Raw genomic sequence first — 26,253 nt, forward strand, 5'->3', positions numbered from 1 at the left:
CGAAGTTCCACTCAGATGCTTATAAAAACATTAAAGAAAAGGAAATTTAACTAAATGATGAAGATTTACGATGCAAAATAAGAGGACTAGATCGTTTCATGATTGCCGACCCAAGCAGTTTTTAGTGAGACAGTGTTACACCATCACAAAAACTGAGGAAACATCAGACAAGAAAATGTGTATAGAGAAAGCATTTTCGCATCTACGATTTTATAAAAAGAAGTTATTCACAAAGATCGGGTTCTAAAACTTTGTCATTTAGAAATGTGTATAATAAGAATCTATGCAATAATAACAATAATGAAAAAGCTTGTGAAATAACTAGTCAATGTCAGGTTGAAGATTTAACACTGTTCTGACCTGAAAGACAACATAGACTTCTGATCACCCCGTATATAAAGACGCACTGATATTTTGTAAATCTTTGGAATCACAAAAAACAATTGTTCTTTCTGCTTATGATTTGTGAGATGGTGACTGGATCAAAGACTAGATTACTCAATGCCTTCAAAGAAACCAAGACACTCCTATGGCTCACCAAATCTAGTGACGTTCCTTATCCACTATAGGAAAATCCTGCTTATGTTTTACAATCTGTATTTACACTAATGTGTGGTAAGAGGGACCCATCAGATCGAGAATGAATATTAGTGCTATCAGTTAGTCACGATATGTGTAAAGCAGCAACAGGTGGACAGTGGAAGATGAAAACGCATATCCAATGTATGACATTCCGCCATCTCTTCAAATCTAAATAATTAATTACTTTCCTATAAAAACTAGGTAATTATGAGTCCTATGCTTTTTCTTTTGAATTGGAAACTGTCATGGCATATACATGGTTGAAAGTGTTTCAGTAATCAGTAATAGTGATGTGGTTATGGATCAACCTGAAGGAACAGTGTTTCATGGCGACTGAGACAACTTTGATCAGCTGGTGTCTGATTTTTATGGAACTGGATCAGTTGAAAGCACCGTTGGAGTTTACATGGAAGAATTTGAATTCTGTAAAGGTAATGGCCTGAAATTAGTCCCTCGTATGACTGAACCCATTCCTAGGAAGATTCAAAAGTTCAGTTTAAGAGTTTCCACCATGCTACCGGAGAAAACGACCCGAAGAACCAACCCGCGTAGAGCCCTCGAACTGTGTTGAAAATTACAGCATCAAGATTCTGCTTTTTTTTTTTATCTAGATTATTGCTTGTCTTATGCCCTTTGAGGGTCAATTTATCCCTGCTATACCGGGATCTGTGTCTAGTAGGCTACTGCCAATACTCCAAACTGTACGACAATTATGTATGTGTGTATATGTATATATATATATATATATATATATATATATATATATATATGTGTGTGTGTGTGTGTATATATATATGTATGTGTATATATATGTATGTGTATATATACATAAATATATATGTATATATATATGTGTATATATATATGTATATATATATATATATATATATATATATATATATGTATATACATATATATATATATATGTATATATATATATATATGTATATATATATGTGTATGTATATGTATATATATGTGTGTATGTATATATATATATATATATATAATGTATATAAATGTATATATATGTGAAATCACACAAAGACAACTGCTGACCGGCCGGGAGTTGAACCCAGGTCCAGGAAACTTGTATGAACATTGACACACCACTTGGCCAAGTGGTATGTCAATGTTCATACAAGTTTCATGGACCAGAGTTCGACTCCCGGCCAGTCAGAGGCTGTTGTCTTTGTGTGATTTTGCCTGGGGCTCTGATCCCGAGGTCGTTAAGAGAATCCAGACATTAATGTATCTAAAAAATAATCACAGTATATTTTAGATTTTTTAAGGGGAACCCCGCTGTAACAGTAGGAACGGAGTAACCCCGCCCTGCCAGCGGGAAGGGGGGAGCCCCGCCCTGCCAGCGGGAAGGGGAGAGCCCCGCCCTGCCAGCGGGAAGGGAAGAGCCCCGCCCTGCCAGCGGGAAGGGAAGAGCCCCGCCCTGCCAGCGGGAAGGGGGGAGCCCCGCCCTGCCAGCAAGAAGGGGGGAGCCCAGCCATACCAGCGGTAAGGGGGGAGCCCCGCCCGGCCACCGGGAAGGGGCCCCCGCCCTGCCAGCAGTAAGGGGGGAGCCCTGTCCTGCCCTGCCAGCGGGAAGGGGGAGACCCGCCCAGCCAGCAGGAAGGGGGAGCCCCGCCCTGCCAGTGGGAATGGAGGAGCCCCACCCTGCCAGTGCGAAGGGGGAGCCCCGCCCTGCCAGCGGGAAGGGGGGAGCCCCGCCCTGCCAGCGGGAAGGGGGGAGGCCCGCCCTGCCAGCGGGAAGGGGGGAGGCCCGCCCGGCCAGCGGGAAGGGGGGAGGCCCGCCCGGCCAGCGGGAAGGGGGGAGCCCCGCCCGGCCAGCGGGAAGGGGGAGCCCCGCCCGGCCAGAGGGAAGGGGGGAGCCCCGCCCGGCCAGAGGGAAGGGGGGAGCCCCGCCCGGCCAGAGGGAAGGGGGGAGCCCCGCCCTGCCAGCGGGAAGGGGGGAGCCCCGCCCTGCTAGCGGGAAGGGGGAAGCCCCGCCCGGCCAAGGGGAAGGGGGGAGCCCCGCCCGGCCAGCGGGAAGTGGGGAGCCCTCCCTGGCCAGCGGGAAGGGGGAGCCCCACCCCCCCAGCGGGAAGGGGGGAGGCCCTCCCAGTGGGAAGGGGGGAGGCCCTCCCAGTGGGAAGGGGGGAGGCCCTCCCAGTGGGAAGGGGGAGGCCCTCCGGGCTAGTGGGAAGCAGGCAGCCCCGCTGAGCCAACTATATAGAGTTCCTGTATCAAGCTTATTTTTGAAAAAACATGAAGACCTTTTGGAAATCGCTAACAGGCTCCAAAAAGTCTTCAAAAAGTCTTCAAAACTACTCTTACTCCTTGTTCAACTTCAATTTGTCTTTCGTCATCAATAGGAAAGTTGAATGCTTTCCTGTCAGATCTCCAAAAGATTCTTAGTCTCTCTGTTCGGATAATATGGAATAATAGTGCAGTCTTAAATCGGCTTTAAATTATCATTTGTCTCAAGCAAAAATGTTAGAAAACGTAAAAAGATCGTTGTGATTGTTTTATTGACCGACCCAAATTTGCAAGCTTTTATCACCGACATCACCATGAGGCTATTAAAAAGGAAACAAGATTTGGGTTTTGCCGAAAATGCTTTGGTGAAAGTTATGAGAATTGTTGAGTGAGCGACTTTGAAAGAAAACCAAAATACCTCGTCATAAAGAGATCAACGACAAGTTGAATCAGGAAGGCAGTCATGAAAAGCAAAACAAAAATATTGAAGACTAATAACTGATTTATTTGAAAGGATTCGGGCAGAAAATACAGGAAGAAGAAGGGGATAGGAAGGAGAACGGGAGATAAGAAATAAAGAATCCGAAAAGGAGAACTAGTTATTATTTGTTGATCAGTTTACGATAGGGCGGATTTGAAAGGAGGAAGTAAAGTCCCAAATGTTGAAGATCCAAAAATAAAGATTGTGCAGAATAAGGCGGAAACTGCACAGAAGTAGAGAATATTGAAGTACCAGAGAAAGATGGAGAATTCTTCAATCTGAAGTAATTTTTTTTTCTCTCTAAAAAAGGAAAGACTTCTAAGGAGAGGAATTTCAATTGGACGTTTTCCTTTTGGAAATTCCTAACAGGCTCCCATCCGGAATAGTCTTCAAAATTCTCCCAACTCGTTGTTCGACTCCAATTTGTCTTTCATCATCAGTAGGAAAGTTGAATGCTTTCCTGTCAGAGGTCCAAAATGTTATTAGTCTCTCTGTTAGGAGAAATATGGAATACCTCTGCATTTCCAAATCGGCTTCAAATTGTCATTCGTCTTGAGCAGGAATGTTAGAAAAGGTAAAAAGATTGTTTTAATCGTTTTATTGATCAACCCAAATTTGCACGATTTTGTCACTGACTTGCCTCTGAGGCCATTAAAAATGTAACAAGATTTGGGTGATGCAGAAAATGCTTTGGCGAAAGTTAAGAGAATTATTGAGTGCGATTTTGGAAGGAAACCAAAATACATCGTCAAAAAAGAATCAACGACAAATGGAATTAGGAAGGCAGTTATGAAAAGCTAAACAAGAATCTTTAAGACTAATAATGGATTTATTTGAAAGGATTCGGACAGAAAATACAGGAAGAAGAGGGAGACAGTAAGGAGAACGGGAGAGAAGAAATAAAGAATCTGAAAAGGAGAACTAATTATTATTTGTTGATCACTTTACGATTGTGCGGATTTGAGATGAGAAAGTAAAGTCCATAATGTTGAAGATCCAAAAATAAAGATTGGGCAGAATAAGGCGGAAACTGCACAGAAGTAGAGAATATTGAAGGATCAGAGAAAGCTAAAATTCTTCAATCTGAAGTAATTTTTTCCCCTCTAAAAGGAAGAACTTCTAAGGAGAGACACTCCAATTGGACGTCTTCCTGTTAGCACGCTCTTATAAGAAAAATAATTATCTAGGACCGACAAAGGAACGGGTTTGGGATAGGAGATTTTTGGTTTACAGCGCCCCGGATTTGAACTTCGGGCTCCAGCTTCGGTCGTCATTTTGTGTCACCCTCATCCTCATCTGTCTGTCGTCATTGTTCATGTCATCCAACACAAGTAACAGCTTTTAAAAGATACAACCAACGCTCCGTTCCCTTACGGGCTACCAACGCAATGGCCCGTGGTCCGCCTTTTATATAGGCGGGTCAATCTAAATCATCATCATTAGGAGAGGCAATTTGAGACACGAGACCTCTTACGGTCGTTATAAGAAGGATATTTTAATTACAAAGGGAACAATGGTTCAATTGAGTTCCGTCGTCATGAAACGCCTTCAAGATGTTCGTTAAAAGAAATTAGACCAAGAAGCGAAACGGCAGGATGAGAGGAAGTGGTCAAACGAATACTCTGAGGAAAGAATTCGTTGCCCTTCATCAGGACCCCTAAAAGATTGATACGCAATCGGGACGTCAAAACGCAAGTTAGCTTATGGGAAGAGTAAGAACACGGTACCTTCACACGCGCACATACGTGTTTATATGTGTGTGTGTGTTTGGTATTAGGACAGAGTGTCGAAAGGCAGAGTGTCGAAGGACAGAGCGTCGAAGGACAAAGTGTCGAATGGACAAAGTGTAGAATGGACAAAGTGTAGAATGGACAAAGTGTCGAATGGACAAAGTGTAGAATGGACAAAAGTTAAAAAGAGAGAGAGAGAGATAGATTGGATTTGATTATTGATTTTAGGCTTACGTCAAGCAATGGGACTTCAAGGTCATCCAAAAGATAGAGAGTTACAAGGAGTTATAAATGTTTTTTTTGAGTGGATTATTTAATTTAGGCTTACGCCAAGCACTGGGATTACAAGGTCATTCAGCGCTCTTGAAAAAATAAAATGGATATAGGATCATAAATATACATCATACATCAATGTAAGCAATAAAAATTTATTTATGAGAAGACATAAAATATGAAAATACAATTTAGGCTTACGCCAAGCACTGGGATTACAAGGTCATTCAGCGCTTTTGAAAAAATAAAATGGATATAGGATCATAAATTTACATCAATATAAGCAATAGAAATTTATTTATGAGAAGACATAAAATATGAAAATACAAATGTATTAATGTATTAAAAAAACTTGTAGCAATATTTATTTAAAGATTGTGAGCGATGCCTCGAAGATATTGTAACCCATCATTGACGTCATATGTATCAAAAATACTTTTTAGTCTTAGGTTAAGGAGAGCATATTTCTTGTATTTTCTTTTTACATCACGGCCTTGTTGAATTTGTCCTAGAATCATTTCAGTGCTGGCCTGCTCCATACGAAGTTTTCGTAAAAGTTTGTCCTCTGTTGGGTGGCAAATTATTATAGGTTGGGTAGAATGGAAATTTAAATTGAAACTTGAATTTCGAAGGAAGTTAACTGGTGAGGAATCTCTAACAGACTGAATACCATATATATATTCTCTCTATCTCTCTCTAGAATATGCATGTAAGAATATTACAGTGTAAGAATTGTTATATGTAAGGATATATCATTGTAAACATTGTTATATAGTTATATGTAAGGATATACCAATGTAAACATTATTATATAGTTAAAGGTTAATTAGGTCGTTAGTTAAATGGATACTGTATTCTCTCTCTTTTTATCATTTATATTTTATCATTTATCATTTTTATAATTTCGACACATTGTCTGTTCGACACATTGTCTGTTCGACATTTTGTCTGTTCGACACTTTGTCTGTTCGACATTTTGTCTGTTCGACACTTTGTCTGTTCGACATTTTGTCCATTCGACACTTTGTCCTTCGACACTTTGTCCTTCGACGCTCTGTCTTTCGACACTGTCCGCGCACGGTGTGTTTGCTGGGTATTATTTTCTTACCTTTTACTATTTCGCTAATTTCTATGATAAATCAATTAATGGGGGAATAAAACATTAAAGTGGATATTGTATAGTTGCGTTTTGATATAGCTGACCATAACAGACAGTAAATAGAGTATTGAGAAACTAGATCTTCCTCATACCTGTTTTTCTGAGGAAAAACTAACTAGTTTAGCATTTAAGTCCTATGGAATTAAGACACTCCTCATGGATGGTGATGCTCATGGAGGTGTTGACCCAAATGCTACTTTTCCCTCGTTTTTTATAAAGACCACTGATTTCTTAGCTCTTAAGTTGTCTGCTATTTTCTTCAAGTTATCAAATTATATATATATATATATATATATATATATATATATATATATATATATATATATATATATATGTATATATATATATAGATATATATATCTATATTTATGTATATATATGTTTATACATATATGTATATATATATATATATATATATATATATATATATATATATATATATATATATATATATTATATATATATATATATATATTATATATGTTTATATATATATATATATATTATATATGTTTATATATATATATATATATATATATATATATATATATATATATTATATATGTATATATATTTATATATATATAAGTACATATTATAGTCACGAAAGGAGAACTGAGTTCGTGTTTTCATACTTGATTATTTTATGCTCATCACGTGTTAGCTTTTCTGATTTCTACACACACACACACACACACACACACACACACACACACACACACATATATATATATATATATATATATATATATATATATATATATATATATATATATATAGTGATAAATTTTGCACATTTAGACGTGGTTTTCATATTTATGTAAGCCATATATTACACTCCCTTAATATCTGGATTCTCTCTATAACTCTGGATCAGAGAACCAATGGGGTATCAACTCAGAGATAATAGCTTCTGGTCGGCCGGGGAATCAAACCCTGGTCCTAGAAACTGGCACGAAAATTATTACACACACGTACATACACACACACACACACATATATATATATATATATGTATATAAATATACAGTATGTATATAATATATATATATATATATATATATATATATATATATATATATATATATATATAAATATATTATATATATATGTATATATATATATTTATATATATACAGTATATATATATGTATATATATATATATATATATATATATATATATATATATATATATATATATATATATATATATTATGCCTGTTGTAGAATTGGGGAATGTGTTTGAGGTCGCTGAAGCCTGCTGATTACCGCCCAATTTCCGTCACTGCCATTTTATCTTATTTTTTTTTTTTTGTATGTGGTTGGCCTAGAAAGTAAGCTTTTTGCATATGCAGGTGTTGCTACTCTCCTGAATTTAGATCTCAATATACTACACACATAACAACAAATGTATCTGTTTCTAGAGTACTGTAAGACAAAAGCCTCATACATGTCACTTCATGCCTGGTTTTTTTTCTGGTTCGATATACTTAGATCATTATATTTTGTAGTCCTCCATATACCTCAAGTGCTCTGTAGAAGGATTTTTTTTTCTCCAACAATGATATTTCCGTTAACTGGAATAGTGATAAAGGAATGAGACATGAATTGAATAAGAAAAATTCTGAGTGGCACCACTTATTCATGGAAGCATGATACACAATGCATTTTTTTTTTTTTTATGGAGATTGTAATATCGAAGAGTAAGGGAAATGGAATACAGTGCTCCAAATGCCCTATCTCTGAATCCAGCTAATGAATATCTTGTCTTGGCGTCACGCAAATATCAAATAGTTCCAGGTTGGAAGGTGTTTCATGCTGCCGCTCGAGAGAGATTTCTTTTCTAGAGGGATAGTGGGAAGCTAGAACTAATATTGACGGTCTAAGACGAGCACCAGATGGGAAGGCCATTCATTTTGAAAATGATGAATGTTATATATATATATATATATATATATATATATATATATATATATATATATACATATATATATATATTGTATATATATATATATATATATATATATATATATATATATATATATATATATATATATATGTATATATGATTAAAGAATGAAAGAAAGGACCCCAAATGATAGAGAATGAAATAGGGGAAAAAAATTTTTAAAGAATAAATACCTAACAAGACATGTCTTTGGTTCGCTAAGGTTGGAGAAGGCTCCGCCCATTTCGTAGAAGTAGTAAGAAGAGCAACACCTTGTCTGTTTTGTCATGGGAGCAATAGAGACATCTGACGAAAGATTTCCCCCGAGTGTCGGCGTTCTTTTTATTCTAACTGTACAGCGTCCAGTCTACAATGCTAAATTTTGTAAAAAACATACCGCTACCCCATGACATGACTGGGGTAGATTGCTAGCTGTAGACTTTCAGTACCTTCTTCACTGGGAGGGGGTTTCTTCTAAAAGTAGCCAGTTGTTTCTCATCTCTTGCATTGTTATAAATATTTGCCTCACGGGAGTTCACCCTCTCGTGAAAATAGATAATGCTTATTCGAACGCCTTCTTCTTTGAGCGCCTTTCTTATTCGGTCTTTGCAGAGAATGCGAAAGAAACCTTTTTACCTAGCTATCATTAGTTAGGATATCCGGTGCCATGACTAGAAAATCTCTAGGTTTCTGACACAAATGGGTGTCTCAGCAGCACTGCTTCCTGTACAAAGAGAAAGTAATATTACTCGCAACTAAGTTATGAATCATTGCCAGTTAGTCGAATGAATCCACATAGAGGATCACCATGTTTTGTTATGTCATAACATAACTAAGCCTAATTCCAGTACATTATTCTCGCCAGACCCATAACCCTTGAACAACAACGCTGCTAACTCCTTTCTCTTTACCAACCCCCCTTCTCTTGTACCCTCAACCATTTTCAGGTTGTATTTTTATCTGATGGGCTTCTGGTATCTTTGCGAATTCTTTTATTATTATTATTATTATTATTATTATTATTATTATTATTATTATTATTATTATTATTATTATTATTATCATTACAGTTGGAAATTCAGTACATTCTAGAAGGGAATTCTCTCATTATATTCGAAAATCAGCTTATTTAAGGTTAAAGCTTCCCAATGTTTGGGTTAGGTATTTGAACGTTGGAACAGATCCAAGCACAGGTCCGATGTTAATATCCATCGGAGATTTCTATAGTAATACGTTACACAAACTAAATTCTTTAAGCACAAAAGAAACGAAATCCAATTGATCCAAATCAAGATACGTCGATGTTGGTTTGAGTTTGTATGACGTTAAAAGAATCAATAACGTCATTATTATTGCCATCAAATTTTTTTTTATCTTTAATCTTATAGAATCCATTCATCACTGTGATATTGTATAAATAGATTCGTTATCGTAAATCAGTCTTTCAAAAGTGGCTATGAAAACAGAGTTGTTAATTCCACACACATGATAAGTATAAAATACTTAATAAACAGATTCACCATTAGCTTGTTGGTCCGTCATCATAAATGTATCTCCCCGACGGGGAATCGAACCCCGGCCTCCCGCGTGACAGGCGGGGATACTCACCACTATACTATCGAGGACTACTAATATAGTCCATGATTTTTGTATTTGTTTCTTATTTGGTGTTTCAGAGCTTGAGCTTGTGTATGTACAATTGGACACAGGAATTCCTGGTACAAGGGTGTGTCTGGATGTACTTCTTCGGAGCCAGATGTACCAGGAATTCTTGTATCCAATTGTACATGCACAAGCTCAAGCTCTGAAACACCAAATAAGATGAAGTGGTTTAAGAGGTATTTTACACATATCCATGGGTGTGGAATTAACAACTATGTTTTTCCACACCCACCACATCTGACATCTCTTCCTACACTCGTCTGTTTGGTTACTCGACATGGAGTAAGGGTATCACAGGGTACACCTCTTCGAATCTAGTTGCACCAGGGACACCTGTGTCCAACTGTACATCAGGTATCTACAGTATGCCTGTCCTGACAACCTAGATAAATAACTTGCACATTTCGGCCTTTCCGTTTGTAACCTACCTTTATGTTAAATGTTTGAAATATCAAAGTCACTTTCTGAAAGTTTTTTTCTTTCACCATTAATTGGTTAAAAATTTAGTTAGGTCAAATTTTTCTTGACAAATTATGTTAGAACAGTTAGAATTATCTTGTTATCCAAATTAATATAACGCTCACTCTGGAAATAATGGTCAGTATATGGCGAGGGACTTTTCAAACTGACTGTACATCAAAACTAATCAGATTCACTACAAAATTTAAGCAACAGGGAACAGTTTGGAAAGACAGGCGGCATTAATTTTAACAGCGGAAAACTCTCATTACCTTCATAAATGTCAGCAAAACTTGAGCCTCTTTCTGTGCAATATCCAGCATAATTTATAGATTGCAAAAGAAGCAAGGGAAGGAAGAGAAGATGACGGATTGGCGAATTAAAAAAGTTTGCGGGTGTGGACTGACATAGAAAGACCATAAACTGACGCAGTTGGAAGGACAGGTCTGAGAACCTTTGTTTTTAAGTGGACTAGTAACGGATGACACGCACACACACACACACACACACACACACACACACACACACACATATATATATATATATATATATATATATATATATATATATATATATATATAAAATATATATATAAATATGTGTGTGTGTGTTTGTGAGGAATTTAATGTTATCTGTTTTTTATTTGATGTAGGTCACCAATAGGATGGCTTAGACATGCAATATTCATTCTCTGATTGGTCAGTTTAGAATGGATCTTATATATATCTCAATTCCTTTATTATCGAGGACTGGTAAGCCTTAAGTATCGTTGTTTACGACTTTCAATTCTATCAATTGGCAGACACAGTAACAGCGCTCATATTGTGCTTACTGCAGCAGTTTGTGATTTCCAACAGTGCTTTACATAAACATATATGCGATGATAGACAACCCTTGGAGGGTATGTCAGTGAGTCTAAAGCGGGCTTACACGGTCGAACGGTTCGTCGAACCCGGTTGTCGAACCTGCTTTGCAATGGGTTCGGAGAGATGAAGTCAGTCACAAATGCAAAAGGGGTGTGGACAATGAAGCCCCGCCCACAAAAGTCAGGCGAGAACAGACTTTCTTCGAACCGTTCGTTCGACAAACGTGTTTAACAACCAAATACCCCATCCACATGTTAGAACATCCCTTCAGATACTTGTCTGTCGAACCACGTTCGACGAACCGGTCGACCGTGGAGAGGTATTCTTAACATATTTTTATGTACAACAATATTTAAACACTACCCTACAGTATATCTACTTTGTTTTTCAAAAGGGGTCTGACAATTAAAAAAACATTCAAGAAATTGCAAAGTATTTATTCATTGCTTCATTTCTTGAAGTGGACTCTATAAAATGTTTCCTTAGCTCTATTTATATAATTTTCTTTAAAGAAAAAAGGAGAAATTAGTGCTGCAATCTTTTCAAATTTGGTAAACTCATCCTTTATGGGTTTTGCGCAGCATAAGCTAAGAGGAAAAATCAGTCTTGCTTTCGTTTTCGTCTCTACAGTATATTACATATTGTATGTTCATCACTTATCAGCTTTCGTAATTTCTACACACACACACACACACACACACACACACACACACACACACACACACACACACACAACCGTTCCATTGCAGGACAAAGGCCTAATACATGTTAAATCATGCCTGGGGTTTGGCCAGTTTTTATCCCCACCCTGGCCAGTGCGGATTGGTTATGGTGGGAGATTTTCGTCGATCGCTCCAAGAAAACCAACCTAGTATCCGTGTCCCTGACTGGTACAGCTTTGCTGATTATGACGATACGCAAACCCTTTCATCACATTAAGGTATTCTTACTCAGAAAGGTCGAATAAATACTTTAAAAAACGTGACTTGAAATAATTTAAGGAAAATAACGGCGCCTTGGTTTCTTCGCCTCGCAGCATTCCATTTAGGGCCTTAGTGACATCCATTGCGTCACTGCACGTAAGATAGATTCTTAGTGTTCGTGTAACTCCTCGTGAATTTCCGGTTATTGAGATTGTATACTCTCGTTTACAAAACCTCAATACCTTTCTTTTTGAAACGTACATCTAGATTGAGCTTCATATTTGCTAATAAAGCTAATTTGACTAGACGCATACCATTTGCAATCTATTTTAGCTGGTTTTCTCAATTTTATGTTGTAAGGTTTGGATTTGCTGTAAGTTTTTTTTTTTTTTTTTTTTTTTTTTTTTTTTTTTTTTTTCTCTCTCTCTCCAAGTAGGCCTATGTCTGAACGTGACAAGGTACCGTAAAAATTTGTATAGCAATATTTTTTCTTTTTAATCTCGATTATGTTTTCGTTACAACACCATTTAATGGAAACAATCAATCAATCCTTAGGCATACCATTCTGCAGTTCGCAGATTTCTGTTGTTTTTTCTTCACAGACTGTGCTGACGTTTGAGTGTTTTATTTTATGTCGGTATATCTGGTGTTTTATCAATTATTACATGGATGCAAAGATAAGATTCCGGAGAATGAAGTAAATAATCATCCTCTTTCTGAGAAATGCATAAAATGTATTTGTTTATGATCTACCATTGAAAAATATTCACTGCAGATAACAGTATTTTAGAAGTTCAATATTGGAGTGTGATATATTTAATAAAAACGCAAGTTTAGGAACAAGTCTCTCTTCATAGTCTATATATGACAGATCTATTTTAACTTGGTAAGGATCTTACTTCTTGGGTAGTTTGGTTGTTTCCTTATTTCCCTTCCTCACTGCGCTGTTTTTCCTTGTTGGACCCCATGGGCGTCTTGCATCATATTTTCCAACTAGGGTTGTAGCTCGGCTAGTAATAGTAATGATATAATATGCAGACCATTTAGAAATATCACATCTATTTGGTAAGGAGCCTCGAAATTGTGTGTGAATTATAATTTATTCCTTGTTACTTGTTTTCAACTTTTAACTCCTTGACTTTTATGTCATTATGCAACAATAGGGTTTTCCCTAGCTTGCAGCACGGTTCTGAATGGCCTCCCTGTCCTCATCACTTGGCCACATGGCCAAAATTGATAAAACGGAAAAGTTTCCTTATTGGTTTGAAATTAAAATTGTTTCATGTGAAGATCCTTGTTAAGGACTTTCTGTTTTATAGAAATGCCAAAGAGTTTGTATTTTTATTCTGTAGAGCGATCATCAGCGGCTGATATAGCTTATCGTTTACCAATTCCTCTCGCGATAACTTTTTCACATATTTTGGAGAACAGAATGTTCTGATTATATATCTTAGAAAGAGGGGAATTCCTTTACAAGAATTGAATAGGGTTATGTAAGTTATGTTTACAAAACTTACACAGAATAACAACAAAAGTAACTGCATTTTCAAGCACTGCATATAACTTTTACCCTTCATTGAAAGTCATGCTAAACCCTACATTTCTTTCTCAATATTTTTTATAGTCACTTAAGATAAGATTTATATAACGGTATGGTCAGGTAACTGTGACATCATCGGTTTACACATCTTCGTCAACCATTTTACAGATTTGTTTACATATAAATTGAGTGAGTCATATTATTTCACCTCATTGTATCATACATCAGTTCTTTCATACAATCATCATGTCAGAAAATCCAGCTGAGCTTTCACCATGTCCTTAAGCTCCAATGAAAGACTTCGATATTATTATTATTATTATTATTATTATTATTATTATTATTATTATTATTATTATTATTATTATTAGTAGTAGTAGTAGTAGTAGTAGTAGTAGTAGTAGTAGTAGTAGTAGTAGTAGTAGTAGTAGAAGCAAAGCCACATCCCTAGTTGAAAAAACAGGATGCTATAAGCCCAAGGACTCCAACAGGGAAAATAGCCCAGTGAGGAAAGCAAATAAGGAAATAATTAAACTATATGAGTAGTAACGAATTTTAAATATAGAGTATCTTAAGATCAGTAGCAATTTTAAAATAGATATGCCACATGTAAACTATGAAGAGAGATTTATGTCAGCGTGTTCAACTAAAAAACATTCGGTTCAAGTTCGAATTTCTGAAGTTCCACCGATTCAACTGCCCGATTAAGAAGTTTGTTCCACCATCTGGTCACAGCTCGAATAAAACTTCCAGAATACTGTGTAATGTTGAGCCTTATGAGGGAGAAGGCATGTGAATTAACATTAATTCTATACCTAGTACTTCGTATAGTTTAGGAAGATCTAAATGCAGAGGATGGTTAGAATTATGAAAAATCTGATGCAACGTGCACAAAGAACTCATAGTTATGAATCAACACAAATTATGAAGGAATGGTTATCTACACACTTAGAAAAAACGGTAATTTTAATCGGAAATTCTCCGTAAAGATATGCTGTTCTCAACCGTATTTCAGGCGACCGTGATTATACTTTACTTTTCTATTATCTTTTAAGTCAATATATCCGTTTTTAATACGGCAAAAATCCTAGAATAAACGTTGCCAGACATTTGCCGTTTTTTAATTACAAATCTTTAACAGTGTATCTTATAGTAGCTTCTCGTGTTCAGTTTTCAAGGCCACCGTATCAAAATAATTCTCATCTAAGTTTTCTCACGCATGCGTACTGTACAATACGCATGAATGTGAAAGAAAGGTATTGCACAATACTGAGCATGTAACTATACGCAACCGATTCTGATAATATATTGGTTTTCTCAGTAGGATATGTGATTTAACACCTTCGAAGATGCAAAGCGACAATTCTCTATTCATAATATTAGTCAGATTACAATATTGTTTCAGCATCGAAAAACTCTCAGTCATTGAGGGCTGGGTACTGACAGCACTCCTGCAAGGCATCTTTGCTGACTTGGCGAAAAAAAAAAATGCTGACGAATCAGCTTCATTGTATTCTTCCACCAAGGGAATCTTCCTATACCGTTCAGATAACAGCTCAGTTTTCTCATGATAAAGAGAAATTATATTGCTTCACATTACTATATATGTATGTATGTTATATATACAGTACATAGATATGTTATTATTATTATTAATATTATTATTATTATTATTATTATTATTATTATTATTATTATTATTATTATTATTATTATTATTATTATTAAAAAAGCTAAGCTACAATCCTAGTTGGAAAAGCAGGATGCTATAAATCCAAGGGCTCCCAACAGTGAATATAGCCCAATGAGGAAAGGAAGTAAGGAAACGTTTAAACTACGTGAGAAGCAACGAATAAAGAATATAAAACATGTTAAGATAGATAACAGCATTAAGATAGATATTATTATTATTATTATTATTATTATAATCAATTGCCAAGGTACAACCCTGGTTGGAAAGACAGGATATTATAAGCCCAGGGGCCCCAACAGGGAAAATAGCCCAGTGAGGAAAGGAAACAAGGAAAACTAAAATATTTTAAGAACGGTAACATTAAATTAAGTATCTCCTATTTAAACTATAAAAACTTTAACAAAACAAGAGGAAGAGAAATGAAATAGAATGGTGTGCCCGAGTGTACTGTACCAACCGTGTGTCACACAATTGTACATAATTCCTTTTGCATATATTATGCTTGTATCTTCGCTCTTCCCTCGCACTAAACGAACATGAAATTCATGTCTGCTGTTTTCCTCTGTAACATTGTCTGTCTTGTTAACTTGTTATGTCCTGTTGGCTTGAGGTTTTGTATATAAAGGAGTGTTCTATAATAATATAACTCAGTTGATTGCATCCTGCCTTTGAGTTCACAACCCTCTCTCGGCTCCGTCACATTGGTGACCCCGGAAGTCGACTTGCTCCCACCGCCTTCCACCCCCACCCCCTCGCCCCTTCATCGTTGGTACTATGACGGACTCTACGGCAGTTGGTGCTGCGGCCGCTCCATTCAAACTTTCATCGTTTGCCAGCGGAGAGGCGTTTGCTTGGTTTCAGCGCGCAGAAGTCCAGTTTCGTATCGGGCGTGACTCGCTCAACCACCAAAGCGGATTATGTTCTCGCGGCGATACCCGAGGACACCTTCCCAGAAATATCCGAATGGCTTTGTGAACAAGGAGACACCCCAGTAGCGTATGACGCCCTCAAAACATACCTTTTGCAGCAGTACTCGCCGTCGCCAGCCGCCCGTATAGCAATGCTTTTTCAGCTCTCGCAACAACCGTTGGGGGATCAAAGGGCTTCGCTTGCCCTCAGGGAAATGACCAGTATCGCTCGCCTTCAACCTGCCGCAGACGGCTCTCCTCGTGAGGTGAACCTACTTCGTGCCCTTTGGATACGCCGTTTACCCGAACCTGTACACGCTGCCATACCCGATGTCGATAGTTTACCCATAAAGGACTTGATGACCAAAGCCGACGCCCTTATGGACAGCCACTTCAAGACCTCCATCAACGCCTCCACCCCTGACGACGAGGATGCCTATTCAACGTCAACCGAAGCTGACATGAATGCCGTAGGACATACACGCCTACCCCGTGACGTGCCGAAGCGGCGACAAAGCCGCCCACCACCCACCAATCGCTCGCGCCCCAACGAACGACTTCTACAGCCACTTACTACCTCCCATCCGCCGCAGTTTTGCTACTACCACTTCAGATTCGGGGCAACCGCAAAGAAATGTGCCAAGGATTGTCAGTGGCCAAAAAACGTGTAAGTAGGCCATCGCTTGTGGCGGTGGCCTCCCATGTTTCTAATGTTTTCTTTTTACAGGATGCAGGAACGGGCGTGCGATTTTTGGTAGACACGGGTGCTTGTTGTTCTCTTTTGTCAAGGAAACTCTTCAAGGCACGACGTAGTCTGTCTACATCTGCCGACGTCCGCTTGGTAGCTGCCAACGGATCTGCGATACCCACCTACGGTTACGCGAACCTCACATTATCGTTCGGAAACGGTAAATTCAATTGGAAGTTTCTCGTTGCTGACGTCACAATGCCAATCCTCGGTGCGGATTTCCTCTCTCATTTCCATCTTCTGGTCGATGTCACCCACCGACGATTGGTCAACGCAGACTCGTACTTGTCGACACCTCTTCAACTTGCCCCCTCTAACCTCGCTCTCCACATCAGCGCACCCATGGATGCCTACGCCCACCTCCTCACGTCGTACCCGGAGGTTTTCCATCCAGAACTTCGCCAAACGCCCACGGTTCCTGCCAAGCACGGTATTTATCACCATATCAAGACGACGGGACCCCCAGTCTTCGCAAAATTCAGACGTCTGGCACCGGAACGATTGGCAGCCGCCAAACAGACGTTCGCCGAAATGGAGGAAATGGGCCTTTGCCAAAAGGCCTCCAGCCCATGGTCGTCACCCTTACACATCGTTCTGAAGAAAGACGGCTCCCTCCGTCCGTGCGGGGATTACAGGCGCCTGAACATGCAAACAGAACCGGATCACTACCCCCTCCCAAACATTGCCGACGTGACCTCCTACCTGCACAAAGCGAAGGTTTTCTCTACGCTCGACCTCCTGAAGGGGTATTATCAGGTGCCTATGAACCCAGAAGACATCCCCAAGACCGCCATCACCACTCCGTTTGGTACATACACCTTCAATTACTCCTGTTTTGGCCTTCGTAATGCTGGGGCAACGTTTCAACGTCTCATGGATGGCATCTTAGGGGACCTCCCTTTCTGTGTATGTTATGTGGACGACATACTTGTGTTCTCCTCCTCAAAAGAGGAACACCTCCGTCACCTGCGCATCGTGCTCGACCGCCTGCAACAAAACGGCCTTGTAGTCCGGTACGACAAGTGTACCTTTGGCGCCAACGAAGTGTCGTTCTTAGGGCACCGTATCACTCCTGAAGGAGTCCATCCCCTCCCTGAGAAGGTAGCAGCCGTTCTGAACTTCCCCGCGCCCTCGACCGTCAAAGCTCTGCAGGAATTCTTGGGCATGATCAACTATTATCACCGTTTTCTGCCAGCCATTGCCGCCACTCTTGCTCCCCTCTACGCCTCCCTCAAGGGCAAGCCAAAGGACCTGAAGTGGGGTCCCCTTCAAGAAGCAGCCTTCTGCAATACAAAGAAGACCCTATCAACTGCTGCGGCTCTCACTTTTCCTATCCCACACGCCCCTCTCCTTCTCTCCACCGATGCCAGCGACGTCGCTATTGGTGCAGTACTCGAGCAGGTGGTCAAAGGCTCGCCCCGCCCATTGGCCTTCTTCAGCAGAAAACTGTCCAAGGCAGAATCGGGTTATTCTACCTTCGATCGAGAATTGCTGACGGTGCACTTGGCTGTCCTTCACTTTCGCCATTTCTTAGAAGGTACGCCCTTCGTCATTCTCACAGACCACATGCCTCTGGTGCACGCCTTCACTCGACAGTCTGACGCCTGGTCCGCCCGTCAACGCCGACATCTCTCCGCCGTGGCTGAATACAATTGCACCCTCCAATACGTCCCTGGGAAAATAAATCCCGTTGCCGATGCCCTGTCAAGAAACACGTTGGCTGCCGTTCAACTGGGATTGGATTACAACGCCCTGGCTGAAGTCCAACGACAGGATCCAGAGTATCATGCTTGTAGGACATTCTGCACGTCCCTCCGTTGGGAAGACTTTCCCCTCGAAGACTCCAACACCACCCTCCTCTGTGACGTCAGTACTGGTAGACCGCGACTTTGGATTCGTGCTCCCATGCGCCGAGAGGTGTTTGATTTCATTCACGGCCTTTCACATCCCTCGTGCCGTTCTACTGCACAGCTGCTGAAGGCAAAGTTCATTTGGCACGGCATTTCTAAGGATGCTAAGGATTGAGTCCGCGCCTGTACTTCTTGCCAAACTTCCAAAGTACATCGACACACGAATTCAGGAGTGGGCACTTTTCCTCAACCTCAGCGTCGTTTCGCACACATTCACGTCAACGTTGTAGGCCCCCTACCCACATCACAAGGACATCGTTACCTGTTTACCGTCATCGACCGCTCCACTCGTTAGCCTGAAGCCATTCCCATGGAAACTGCAACGTCCGCCTCATGTACATCTGCCTTACTCTCTGGATGGATTTCAAGATTCGGTATCCCTGAGCATATTACTTCTGACAGGGGAACCACTTTCACCTCTCAATTGTGGACGTCATTAGCGAATCTCCTGGGCATCACCCTACATCAGACAACGGCCTGCAACCCCGCTGCCAATGGAATGGTTGAACGTTTTTATCGCACCCTCAAAGCAGCTTTGATGTCCCGCTGCAAGGATTGCAACTGGTTTACTAGCTTCCCTGGGTCCTCCTGGGACTAAGGACCACTCCTAAAGACGCCCTGGACGTCTCGGCAGCTGAAATGGTGTATGGCGACCCGTTGGTCGTCCCTGCCGAATTTTTTCCTTCTACAACCTCCTCCGACGATCTCCAGCGCAAACGTCACGTCGTGGGAAAATTTACTCCGTGCCGCCAGACTTACAAGCCCCCAGCGAAGCATCACATACCAACGGACTTGCACTCTGCAACGCACGTCTTCCTGCGCAACGACACTAGCAAGCCACCACTAACGCCCCCTTACACGGGCCCTTTCCTTGTGATCCGACGCAGTCCGAAAGCATTCCTACTAAACATTCAGGGCAAAGAAGACTGGGTCTCCATTGATCGTCTAAAACCTGCTTATCTTCTGCCAGATGACCCGCCTACAGTTCGCCTCTCTAGATCAGGGCGCCCTATTTAACATGTACAGTATGTCATTTTTAGGGGGGAGCCATGTACCAACCGTGTGTCACACAATTGTACATAATTCCTTTTGCATATATTATGCTTGTATCTTCGCTCTTCCCTCGCACTAAACGAACATGAAAATTCATGTCTGCTGTTTTCCTCTGTAACATTGTCTGTCTTGTTAACTTGTTATGCCCTGTTGGCTTGAGGTTTTGTATATAAAGGAGAGTGTTCTATAATAATATAACTCAGTTGATTGCATCCTGCCTTTGAGTTCACAACCCTCTCTCGGCTCTGTCACAGTACCCTCAAGCAATAGAACTCTACCCCAGACAGTGGAAGACCATGGTACAGAGGTTATGGCACTACCCAAGACTAGAGGACAATGGTTTGATTTTGGAGTGTCCTTCTAAAAGAGCTGCTTACCATTAAGTCTCGTCAACCCTTACCAAGAGGAAAGAGGCCACTGATCAATTACAGTGCAGTAACCCCTTGGGTAAAGGAGAATTGTTTGGTAATCTCATTGTTGTCAGGTGTGTGAGGACTTAGGAGAATATGTAAAGAATAGGCCATACTATTCGGTGTGTGTGTGTAAGCAAAGGGAAAATTAACCGTAACTAGGGAGAAGGATCTAATGTAGTGATGGCCTGTCAAAGAACCCCATAACTCTCTAGCGGTTGTATCTCACGGGTGGCTGGTGCCCTGACCAACCTATTACTTATATGCCAATATAAACTTTGTGTGCGTGTTTGTAAAAATGAGATTTTATTAATGTTGGACGTGAAATGGAAGGGGTTGTGGAAAATCCCAGCCTCCCCCTCCTTTGTTCTAATTCAGATAACTATGAAGTGGCTTGACGTAAAGACGGTGGTTTTTTCCCGTTATTATGTCTGTCTCAGAGATAAATCTATATCAAATTAAAATGCGATTAATACAATCACCTTCTTAAATTTACTTTAATATCTGTTCTTAGAAGTATTGCATTTATCTAGGACATCAAGTACTGTGATGTTCAAATTCAACCCTTCGTACACAACCCACGTGCGTCATCATATAGAGTGGAAGGCCACGTGGTGTATTTTGGCCACGTGCTTTTTCCTTTTGACATAAAATGTTACGATTTCATCATGTTGTGATTGCATTTCTTAGTACTCTTGAAGAACTATTGGTAAGCCAATCACGAATTTTTATCAGCGATCTTATAAAAGTAATTGGAAAATTGATTGGATGTACTTGGGAGATTATCTTTATAGCATTCTTTCTAGGATGATTATTGCTAAGTTTAATGCAGTTGAAATAAGTATTTATTTTGGATTACGTCATTCTTTTTGCTGGGTAATTCCTCCAACATGTTACGATGAAAGGAAGTGTTTATTTTTTTTTTATATCTGAAGCATGAATTTCCATTTAATGATGTATGAGGAAAAAAATAATTAAGTTAATTTTATATAGAACTTCTGAAACAATGAAAGGTTCATAATGTACTGAAGCCTTGCATAAATTACCCGTTTTTTCTTATCCAATTTTTAATTTCAAATTTTAGTAGCATGTGAAGCTACGCAACGAAGGATTTATGTTATAAAATTTATTAAATAGAATTAATCTCGCATGTATTATGATAATTGTCATTAATTTCAATAATAATAATTTGAATGATTTCAGTAACAACAACAACAACAACAACAACAACAACAACAACTACTACTACTACTGCTACTACTACTACTACTATTATTATTTATTATTATTATTTATTTATTTATTATTATTATTATTATTATTATTATTATTATTATTATTATTATTATTATTTATCATTTATTATTTATTATTTATTATTTATTGTTTATTTATTTATTTATTATTATTATTATTATTATTATTATTATTATTATTATTATTATTATTATTATTATTATTATTATTAAACCTATATATTCTTTTTTTTCCAGAACATGGTGAGCAAATGCTTTTCGCTCAGGAAGCAGACTTTTCCTCTGTCTACTGGTTGCATGGTCCTGTCAGGTGGAATTCAGATGGTTGGCTCCCTGTCTCTCGCCAACTCAATCGTCATGCTTTTGCTCTTGCTAGCCGGGTTATGGGTGAGCTTACCAAAATGTCTCGTTTGGGAGTTTGAGTTATTCTTGGCATCTTCAATTTTGTAAAAGAAAATAGCTATATAAATGTAGATGAATAAATGTATTTAAACATATTCATTTCCCATATATGATAAAGAGCAAGTGACTGGCTATATATATATATATATATATATATATATATATATATATATATATATATATATATATATATATATATATATATATATATATATATATATATATATACATACATATACATATACATATACATACACATACACACACACACACACACACACATATATATATATATATATATATATATATATATATATATATATATATATATATATATATATATATATATTGCTTTCCATTTGAGGGGTCGCGTACACTAGTTACTAGAAGATACATAAAAGAGAAACTGAATATAATGAAAAAATAATTTAATATGTCTCTTACCTTATATATACAGTAGTTGAAAATACAAAGGAAAAAAGTCTTACCACGTTGCCCCCTAAAATTATTTTTATGTTCATTCAACAATAATTAATTACGTAAGTGCATATTATTAAAGGCCGTAAAAAAACTTAGATGCAATAGGTACATAACTAATGCTCTAAATTACAAAAGTTAAGGTTGCTTTCGCCATGTCTAATAACTTTACATACTAAAGTCTCTACTTTTTATATTTGTGCAGATAACAAAAACATATGAATAATCACACACGCGCGCGCATGCACACACGCACAGAAATCGTGAGTTAAGAAAGGAACAAGCCCATTTTTTCATAAATTTAGAAAGAAGTAAATAAAAAAAATACAATAGACCTCAAATTAAAATTTTCGCACATAATCTTGCTGTTATTTTTGTTTGCGTCATTGATTGTTTATTGCATCATTTATTCACCAGTTACAGTTGAATAAAATAGTTATAAAATGAACTAAGTAAAGATATGCAGTGTAAGCCTTATGAATACAAAAAAAAATTCGTAAAGTGGATAGCAAAACATTCCTGAAGGTAGACCTGTAATTAGTTACCTTTGACTTCAATGTTAGGTATTAAACCTGGAGAGATTAAACCTAAACAGATCCGTACAGTTTTGTAAAATTTGTGAAAAATTATTGAAAGAGATAGCTTAATGATGGTTAAAATCAGTTAACTTTGGTATTTTAAGATAAGCTTTCAAACGCAATCCTATGTTAATTTACTTAAGTACTGAAAGTTGTCGATATTTGAGGATCTTTCAATGTCCATGAGAAAGCTATGGATTCTGATTGTATTACCATCATAAAAATAATTTTATCTGTTCTTGTTTGTAATAACCCATGTCACTTGCCTTGTTCATTTTCAAGTTACTATAATTACATGTCCTTAGTATGTTTTGTTTTTCAGACGACAGAATATATTATAGTATGTAGAAACCGAAATAATAATAGTATTAATTATAGAAAGGGTGCTATTTTTATTTTACAAGACAAAGTACTAGTGGATATTTTTTTGTCAGTAGTTTTATATCATGTTTTCTCTTATTTTAGTAGTCATGCCTTCTCCATTACAAAGCTCAATACTACGCAGCATGCTAGAAGTTTTATTCCAGCCGTGAACAGGCTGTGGAATGATCTTCCTAATCGGGTAGTTGAATCGGTAGAACTTCAGAAGTTCAAACTTGCTGCGAATGTTTTCATGTTGAACAGGCTGATATAAGTCTCTTTTTATAGTTTGTGAAATATCTATTGTAATGTTGTTACTGTTCTTGAAATATGTTGTTTTAATTGTTCATTACTTCTCTTGTAGTTTGTTTATTTCCTTTCCTCACTGGGCTATTTTTCCTTGTTGGAGGCCTTGGGTTTATGGTATCCTGGTTTTCCAACGTTCGTGGTTTATAGGGTTGTAGCTTAAATAATAATAATAATAATAATAATAATAATAATAATAATAATAATAATAATAATAATAATAATAATAATAATAAATTTTTATCCGTATCACGTAACCTATCTCGCTTTTCTGTCTAATTTCTTCAACTTCATGTTCATTATTTGTATGCCTCCATTACATCCATTTAAAGAGTTTATAATTTCTATCACTGTTTATATGTTTATGATATCAATGTCCTCAATTAAAATCACAAGATTTCCATTTCCATAATATAGTGGGAATTCCTCTGTTAAAAAAGTTCCTGTTATTGATACAAAGGTAGGCATAGTTCACAGGAGAATTCTGTACTTCTACAGTTTTATCTCCCTCCGAAGTGCGTTATCATTCTATTGATAAGATGTTACTCCCTAAAAAGGTCCACTCTATGTAATCAGTAGAGTACGTCTTTCAAAATAATACTTCGTCAGTCAGAGGGTTCGTTATGCCTCAACAATTAAAAAAACTTGAAGTTCGTTACTTTGTAACGAATTATCTTGTTTCATAATGTTTTATTTCAATTGATATTATCTTAGTGTTATGATGAGTGCCTTCTTTGATAATGAAAGTGTTTTATTTTTTGCTAGATGAAATTAACCTTGCGTCACCACGCAATCACATTTCATTCCGACTCGCGTATTGGTGCTTGTCTTTCTTAAAACATTGTCAATATGCCATTAATTTTCGCCTTTTAAGTCAAGTCAGGAGTAAAGTAATGTTTATTTTAATTGAGTTAAGCAGAGTTAATGAGTTAGCTTTCTTTGCATTTAGTGAATGTTAGTCAACAAAGTTCTTGTTGATTGATATTTCTTATGTTCATTGGACTTTTTTTCTGAAATGATCTCAGTTATTTTGTCGTGTACACGCGTTATTATAAACTTGGTTGGCGAATAATAATAATAAGAGGGTATTTCTGTCATTGCAAATTTGCTTATACAGATCTAAATATAAAAAGGCTTGGAAAGTCCTTCACTTGGACATCATTTGCAAAATATTGTGAAATAACATATTTTATCTTTCAGGCTGAGGCTCACAAAACACACGTATTAAAGTCGAACTATTCCACTCGGTTAAAGATAAGAATTTGGAAAAGGGGGCCTAAACATGAAAATTGAAAAAGGGGGCTAATCATAAGATTTGAAAAGGGGGCTAAACATAAAATTTGAAAAAAATGGGCTAAACAAAATTTGAAAAAGAGGGGGCTAAACATGAGATTTAAAAGAGGCTAAACACAAAATTTTAAAAAGGGCTAAACATGAAATTAAAAAAAGGGACTAAACGTAAAATTTGAAAAAGGTGCCTAAATATAAAATTTGTAAAAAGGGGCTGAACATAAGATGAGAAAAAAGGGGACTAAACATAAAATTAAATGAAAGGGGACTAAACATAAAATTTGAAAAAAGTCTGAACATAAAATTTGAAAAAGAGGGGCTAAACATATGATTTAAAAAAAAGTGTTGAACATAAAATTTGAAAAAGGGGCTAAACATAGAATAAAAAATGGGACTAAACATAGAATTAGAAAAAGAGGACTAAACATAAATTTTGAAAAAAGGGCTAAACATATAATTTGAAAAAGAGGGTTTATAAACATAAGATTTACAAAAGGGCTAAACACTAAATTTGAAAAAGAGCTGAACATAAAATTAGAAAAAAATGGACTAAACGTAAAATTTGAAAAAAGGGGCTAAACATAAAATTTTATAAATATGGGGCTGAACATAAGATTTAAAAAGAGGCTAAACACTAAATTTGAAAAAGGGGCTAAATATAAAATCTGAAGAGGGGGGCTAAAAATAAAATTTAAAAAAATGGGGCTAAACAAAATTTGAAAAAGGGAGCTAAACACAAAATTTTAAAAAGGGGCTAAACTTAAAATTTGAAAAATAAGGGGCTAAACTTAAGCTCAATAAAGGGGGCTAAACATGAAATTTGAAAACGGTACATAACAAAATTATAAAAAGAGGGGCTAAACATAAGATTTAAAAAAGGGCTAAACATAAAATTTGATAACAGGGGCTAAACATAAAATTTGAAAAAGGTGCTAAATATAAAATTATAAAAAGGGACTAAACATAGAATTTAAAAAAAATGGGCTAA

The 26,253-nt window shown here is 37.5% G+C and overlaps 1 protein-coding gene across 2 annotated transcripts in view; it reads left to right on the forward strand.

Annotated features, from left to right (window-relative positions):
* The window catches only part of LOC137614639 (uncharacterized), a 375,918-nt gene that overhangs the window by 347,793 nt on the left and 1,872 nt on the right, over nt 1–26,253 (forward strand). For both annotated transcript variants that reach the window (XM_068344338.1, XM_068344337.1), the window contains exon 2: nt 22,090–22,239. In XM_068344338.1, coding sequence (XP_068200439.1) covers nt 22,093–22,239 — 147 coding nt within the window. In that variant the 5' untranslated portion in view covers nt 22,090–22,092. The remainder of the gene's footprint in view (nt 1–22,089; nt 22,240–26,253) is intronic.

Source organism: Palaemon carinicauda, chromosome 21 (assembly GCF_036898095.1).
Source record: "Palaemon carinicauda isolate YSFRI2023 chromosome 21, ASM3689809v2, whole genome shotgun sequence".
Classification (NCBI taxonomy): domain Eukaryota; kingdom Metazoa; phylum Arthropoda; class Malacostraca; order Decapoda; family Palaemonidae; genus Palaemon; species Palaemon carinicauda.